Source organism: Talpa occidentalis, unplaced genomic scaffold, assembly GCF_014898055.3.
Source record: "Talpa occidentalis isolate TD23 unplaced genomic scaffold, MPIMG_talOcc4v2.1 talOcc4.2775, whole genome shotgun sequence".
Classification (NCBI taxonomy): domain Eukaryota; kingdom Metazoa; phylum Chordata; class Mammalia; order Eulipotyphla; family Talpidae; genus Talpa; species Talpa occidentalis.
In genome coordinates, this window is record NW_023602935.1 from 3,181 (window position 1) to 9,542 (window position 6,362).

The 6,362-nt window shown below is 66.0% G+C and overlaps 1 protein-coding gene across 1 annotated transcript; it reads right to left on the reverse strand.

Moving 5' to 3' along the window:
• Positions 1 to 2,083: 2,083 nt before the first annotated feature.
• On the reverse strand, positions 2,084 to 6,356 carry LOC119254051 (nuclear receptor-binding protein 2-like). The gene is made up of 17 exons (XM_037521230.1): positions 6,312 to 6,356; positions 6,149 to 6,250; positions 5,953 to 6,042; positions 5,754 to 5,794; positions 5,578 to 5,672; positions 5,361 to 5,384; positions 5,214 to 5,297; positions 5,082 to 5,137; positions 4,902 to 4,997; positions 3,899 to 4,031; positions 3,729 to 3,831; positions 3,589 to 3,639; positions 3,385 to 3,520; positions 2,710 to 2,763; positions 2,567 to 2,630; positions 2,254 to 2,309; positions 2,084 to 2,171 (listed from the first exon to the last, which is right to left on the reverse strand). The coding sequence occupies exons 2-17, from the start codon at positions 6,233 to 6,235 to the stop codon at positions 2,103 to 2,105; spliced, it is 1,239 nt and encodes a 412-aa protein (XP_037377127.1). The 5' UTR covers positions 6,236 to 6,250; positions 6,312 to 6,356; the 3' UTR covers positions 2,084 to 2,102.
• Between the last annotated feature and the right edge of the window lie 6 nt (positions 6,357 to 6,362).

A 6,362-nucleotide genomic window follows, 5' to 3' on the forward strand; every position in this document is an offset into this window, starting at 1 on the left:
AGCACATGCAATGGAAAAGGCAAGCGTGGGGTCTGGACGCAAGAGAAAGGAGGTGCCTTGGAGCGTGCCCCATAACAGTAGCCTGGGGCAGAGAGCTTGCTAGCAAGGGTGGGAGGAGGGCACGGGATGGGGGGGTGGTTCTGGGAGACACAGGGACGGGGCTGTCAGTTATGCAGGAATCCCAGGGTTGGGCAGGAGAGTCTGATGATGAACTGATGAGCTGTGTGTAGAGAGTAAAACAAACCAAAAAAATCAAAGGCAATTATTAACTCCTGAGAAAACAAGTTGGCCAGGAAAGAAATATGATCCTAGCACAACTGTTCTTTGACAAGACCAGCGGTAATGAAGTTGTAGTATTGCCCATGACATGGGGTGTGACACTCTTCACACTAGGATGCTGCTGGGTCACCGGGTGGAGGCCAGTGACTCCCCCCGCACTCCCCAGGGGACACAATGTAGAGAACCCGATAAAAAGCAGTAAAACCTTGTGTGGTTTTGTGAAACATGTATTTTAAGAATTGCATTTGGGGGTGGATCTGAGTCAGAGATTGCATTCATTGTAAGACCCCATGCCACTTTTAAAATGATATGTATATGCTTTGAAAAAATAAAAGTTAAGATGCAAACCTCCACCTAGGTGTGAGTGAATGAAGCAGTGTGGTAATGCTCTTTAGTTTAATTATGATACAATCTGTCAGGCACTTGCCACTCAATTCTTGAAGATGCTGCAGAATCAAACAATTTAGCATCAGGAGTCCCAACTAGAATGTGCAAGTTACTTCAGGCCTATAATTTGAAAGGGGTGAGAATTTGAATACTTTTGTAAAAGTGCTGGAATGTGTAAGATTTGCGAGGTCTGCCCATCACATCTGCTCTGCCTTGGCTTGTCTGGGTAGGGGGATGTGGCAGGTAGGACCATGTCACCCCCCAAAGACGTCCACACCCCAACCCGAGACCCAAGTGTTACTTTACACGGCAAAGGGTATTCTGCAGACATGGTGGAGACCCCACATAATCACGCCAGCGTTCCTGGCTGCAGATCGGATGGATGGCTCATGAGAAGCCCTCCCACTGTTGCCCCCCCCAGGAGGGAGGACACGGTCCTGAGCCCAGGCGGGCAGCAGCGCCTGGAAGCCGGACGCAGCCATACATTTACAGCAGGCCGGAAGTGGGACCCACCCACGTCTGCCAGGCCTGACCCCTGCAGGCCAAGGAGCAGGAAGAGGTCTGGCCCTGGAGCCCAGAGAGCATGCGACCCTCACTGGCTCCCGGTCCTCCAGGGACTTGTGGGGCCTAAGGCGCCAAGTTGGTGGTAGATGCTTAGGGCAGTGAGATCTCCTGCTCTGACATTCGTGATGCTTAAAAAGAAGCCTGAATGCACGGAATTCATACATGCGATTTACAATGTTGAAAGGGCTGCTGGACTGGAAGACGGGAGGGAAGGGTCCTAGAGCCGGAGAGCGGTGGGGAGGGAGGCCAGGGGGCGGTGCGAGCGAGGGGGCAGAGCCCGATGCCTCCAGGCTGGGATCAGAGAGAGAAGACAGCCCTGTGGAGGGCCACAGGGGCCAGAAGAGTATCCAGAAGTGGGTGTGCAGGTGGAAGGTGGGGCAGGCCTGCATGGTAGGGGGTGCGAGGGCCACATGGGGCTGGGGACTGGACTTCCTGGGGTGTCTGCTCCTGGTCCGCTTCTCCTGCCAGGCTGTGGGCTGCCCCACGCCCAGCACCATGCGTGGCACCTGCAGGCACTTTGCCCCGGGCTGGGGTCTGTGGTACCAAGTGGGGACCAACGATCCCCTGGGCGGACATCTGTTGAGGACTGGCCCGTCTCTGCACTGGTTCCCTGCAGGCCGCCCCTGCAAGGGCAGCTCCCCCAGAGAGCTGCAGTGGGGGTGGGCTCCGGGCTGGGAATGGAGCACGTGGGCGGGGTGCCAGCGTGCCAGAGTCCTGAGCGGCCCTGCCCCAGCTCCACCCCGGGGCTCCTCTGGAACAGGGCTCTCAGTCTTCAGCCCCCGAGCACACTGGCAGAGGGGCCCTGGGGCCCACCCAGTGGCCAAAGCCGAGCTTTCCCAAGGGCCAGGGCAGTGCTGGGGCTGCGGGTGCCGTCAAGGCTGAGCCCCGCGGTGCTTGAGGAAGGTACTCTCCAGGAAGGCAGCCAGCTTTGTCCGGTCATCCTGGAGGGCGGGAAGGGGGTGTGGGGAGGGTGGAGGGGCGCACCCACCCACCCCTCCTGGCCAGCCGACCCAGCCCTCGCACCTCATGGACGAAGCCATAGTGGACCAGCTCTGCGGCCAGATCCTGGGCGCTGTCGGCTGCGCGGGGTGAGACGTGGTCAGGTTTCTCCCCACGCTGGGGGCCCCCCCAGGCTCCCCAGCACCCCCAGGGCTCCCCCAGGCTGCCTCAGCCCCCCACTCCCTCAAGCCCCCGCAGCCCCCCCGCCCCCAGGCCCTCCCAGACCCCCCAGGGCTCTGCCAGGGCTCCCCCCAGGCCCTCCCAACCCCCCCTGCAGGGCAGGGCCTCCCAGGGCTCCCCGGGGCTGCCTCAGCCCCCTGCAGGGCCGCCGGCCTACTTGGGAGCAGGTCGTAGGTGAGCTGCCGGTGCAGCCGGTCCTCCAGCACCAGGAGAAGGGTGAGCTGGGGGCAGGGGGTGGTGTTGGCTCCAGAGCCCACCAGGCCACCCCCCTCCCCGCGCCCACCCGCCGCCGCCGCTCACATGCCAGCGCGCCTTGTCCTCGCTCCTCTCCAGGTTGCACTGCATGTGGACCACCTGGGGCGAGCCCCGGGCTGGAGTCAGCTACCGCGCACCGGCCCCGCCCCGGCTGGGCAGGAGAGGGGCCCTCCACGCGCCTCCGGCATGTGGCAAATTACAGAAACTTCCAGAAAAAGCCTCAGAGGCCGAGTGGCGAGGGATGAGCAGGGGCTGTCATGGGGCGGGAACGCGGGCAGGCCTGGGCCCTGCAGGGGTGGGGGCGGCGGTGGCACGGGCCACACTGCGGGAGGCAGTGGCACAGGCAGACGTGGCGCCAGGTGGGGCTCGGGCCAGCAAGGTGATAGAGAGGCTCGCCACAGGCGGACACCAGAGACTCTTGAAAAGGGCTGGGGGCCCTGGCCGGTCAGGAGAGGCCCCAGCGGGGGCCGTGCAAAAGGGGAGGCCCGGCAACACAACACGCGCTGCTGGGGTCCTCAGAGGAGACGCCAGGGGTCCTGGCAGGGAGAGCTGGGGAGGGCTGGAGTCAGGGCCACGGCCTGGGCACGACGGGGAGGGGCAAGGAGACAGGGAAGGTGTGACCCGGCTTGTCCTACTGTCCCCATCCCCACAGGGGTCAGCAGGGCCGGCCCCGCTGCCGCGAGGAGGGCTGGCCGCAGGGGTAGCAGCCGTGGGGCTCACCTTTCTGGTCTCAGAGTCAAAGGGCTCTGGTGTCGGGGTCTTGGCCTTCTGGGCCTCCTCAGGGGGTGGGGCCAGTGCCCGGGGCAGCCCCAAGGGCCGCGCATCGGCAAAGTTCATCAGCGGGTAGATTCCGTTCCTGGGGGCACAGTGGGGTGACTGGGGACCCGTCCTGGCAGGCGCCCCTCCCCCCCACACCCTTCTCACCTGACATCCTCCAGGAACTTGTCCAGCTCCAGGAAGGACACCTCTGAATACCTGGCACAGGCAGAAGCACCAGTGGGTGGCCGGCCAGTGGGCAGCCTGGCAGGGCCGCGGGCGCAGGGGACGCTGGCCACAGGACTCACCGCCACTGCAGAGGGGGCCGCGGGGGCCGGGGGATCTCCGCCAGGACGGCGTGCAGGTCCATGGCCTTGGTCTTCTCCTCCACCACGTTCTCAGGCATGAGGTCTGCGGGGAGTCTCGGTGAGGGTGGCCCGTGCTGCGTCCCCCCAGCCACCAGCCAGCCGCCCCTTACACTGGTGCTGGATGAAGCAGTGAGCCGCCAGCAGCTTCAGCGAGTGCACCTCAAAGAGCACACGGTGGAAGAGCAGATTGTGGGCGGAGGGCCGGTGCACGGGGTCGCGGGCCAGGCAGGAGAGGATGAACTCCTGGGGCACATGAGAGAGGACATGGCAGCCTCTGCCCTGACCCCACACGAGGATAGGCTGCCCCGGGCCCAGCCCCAGGGGAGCAGTGCCCAGGGCAGCCTTGGTGCGGGAAGGGGCCAGAGAGGGGGCCTGTCCACCCCGACCCTACCACCGACGGTCAGGCCCCAGGTCCTTCCCTCGTGCTACTTCCTGAATCTTTACAGAAGCCCCGGGGGTACAGGGCCCAGCTCACAGTCGACGCCTACATGCGCAGGGAGGGCACTAAGCCCTGCCCACAGCCCTGGGCATGGCAAAATGCCAGGTGCTTGACCAGCCCCGAGGCCAGCACAGCAGCCCCACTGCCCCAGCCTGCCCCAGTTCAGGCCCAACCCCAAGGTGGCCTTGGGGCCCTGCCCCTGTGAGCCCGTCCAACAGCTCCTCCCCGGCCTCACTGCTCACTCTCCTGAGGCCCAGGCGTCAGTGGGCTCCGGCCAGAGGCTTCCCTCCCGTCCTACCCTGCTCAGCCCGTACCCTCGGCGCCCCCACCGCAGGGCCACACCTCAGCCCAGCTCCTGGAGTGAGGGGCAGGACATGGCGCTGGACAGTCCCGGGCATAACACTGGCCCCCGCTCACCTGCAGCCGTGGACAGAGTACTGGGCCCTGTGGGCCTCAGTTTCCTCAGCTATGAAGCAGCAGGATGAGCTGCCCACGCAGGAGGCGTGTGCTGGCTTCCTGCCTGCAGACCCCTCAGGCCCCAGGCCTGGGTCTCAGCTCACACTCAGGCCTGGTCCTCGGTGGGGACGGCTGGGCCTTGGCCCGCTGCCCTTCCAGGCCTTCCTGAAGCACCTGCTGGCCCCACCCAGAGCCCAAGGGCCAGGCAAGCTGCTTACCCGCATGTTGGGGTCACTCAGTGAGTGCCTGGCACGAGCGATGGCTTCCTCTGTGACTCGGGTGTCCCCGTTGGCCTGAATCTCCAGCACGGCCATCTGGGGGGCGGCCCAGGTCAGGCGGGGGCAGGGGCAGGGGCAGTGCAGCACACAGCTGGGGTGGGGGGCCGGCTATGAGGCTACCTCCAGGGCACACATCCCAAAGGAGAAGATGTCCACGGCGGTCCCGTCGGCGACCTCTGGAGGGAGAGCCAGTCAGGGCGGGCGGGGGGGCTGGGCCGCTGGGCCGCACGGGCAGCAGCTGGCAGGACTCACCGCCATACTCCGGGGGGAAAAAGTGCAGGTTCCTCTGTTCCTCCCGCTCAGCCAGGATGGGGCTCCGGAGGTCATCAGGAAGCGCTGCGGAGAGCCGGGGGTGAGCCGGCAGACGCCCCCCGCCCCCCACCCCCAGCCCCCACTCACCATTGGAGAAGATTCGGTGCCACACTGCGCGGTCGCGGGAGAGAGGGCTGGTCAGGGCGCGGCCGCCGGGCTCTGCTCAGCTCCCGGCAGGCACCCAGCCCCACGCCCCCTGCCCAGCCTGCCCAGCATTGCCCAGCGTTGCCCAGCCCAGCCCAGCCCAGCCCTGCCCATCCCTGCCTGCCCAGCCCTGCCCAGCCCAGCCCTGCCCAGCCAGCACCAGAGCCAATCTTGATGAGGCCGTTGTGCTGGATGAAGACGGTGTCACTGGTCAGGTTGCCGTGGATGATGGGGGGGCTGCAGGCGTGCAGAAAGCTGCGGGCGGGACAGCAGAGGCCGGTCAGGGCGCGGAGGAGGGGTGTCAGCCGAGGGGCCGGGCCAGGAACCAGCCCTCACCTGAGCGCAGACAGGATCTGCGTGCACCAGCGCTTCCAGGCCTGGCGGTGGACGGACTCCGTCGGCGGGGCAGGGCGCAGGGCGCAGGGCAGCGGTGGCCGCGGGGGGCCCCGAGCCCCGCCCCGCCCCCCCCTCCCGAGCCGCCCCGCCCAGCCAGAGCGCACGCTCCGTGCCCGCGCCCCCCAACCCACCCCCATACCCGGGCGTTCATAGCCTTGTGGTTCTTCTTGGTCTTTTTGAGGAACTGCTTGAGGCTGCCCGAGGACACGTACTCCGTGATGAAGATGACCTGCGAGGCGGGCGGGCTGGAGGCCTCCGCCAGCGGCAGTTCGCGCTGCCCGCCCCCCGCGCCCCGCGCCCCCCGCGCCCCCCGCGCCCGCGCCCCCGTGGCTCACCCGCGCCCGGGCCTCGGAGGCGTCCAGCCAGTACTTGTGCAGCTTGACGATGTTGGGGTGGTCCACCAGCACCAGCTGCTCGAACATGGTCTGGATCTTCTCCTGAAAGGGGGCGACGTCACGGGGGGCTACCGCTGGGGTGGGGGGCGCCAGCGGGGCTCACCTCGTGGGCAGCGAAGGCCTTCCTGTCGCCGAAGTGCAGCTCGTTCCACAC

Coding starts and splice junctions, on each gene's coding strand:
- LOC119254051 (XM_037521230.1), bottom strand. CDS start 6,235: ATGTTCGAGCAGCTGGTGCTGGTGGACCACCCCAACATCGTCAAGCTG. Junction 3,640..3,728: donor CGGCCCCCTCTGCAGTGGCG/GTGAGTCCTGTG, acceptor TGCCTGTGCCAG/GTATTCAGAGGTGTCCTTCC. Junction 2,631..2,709: donor AGGACAAGGCGCGCTGGCAT/GTGAGCGGCGGC, acceptor CCCTGCCCCCAG/CTCACCCTTCTCCTGGTGCT.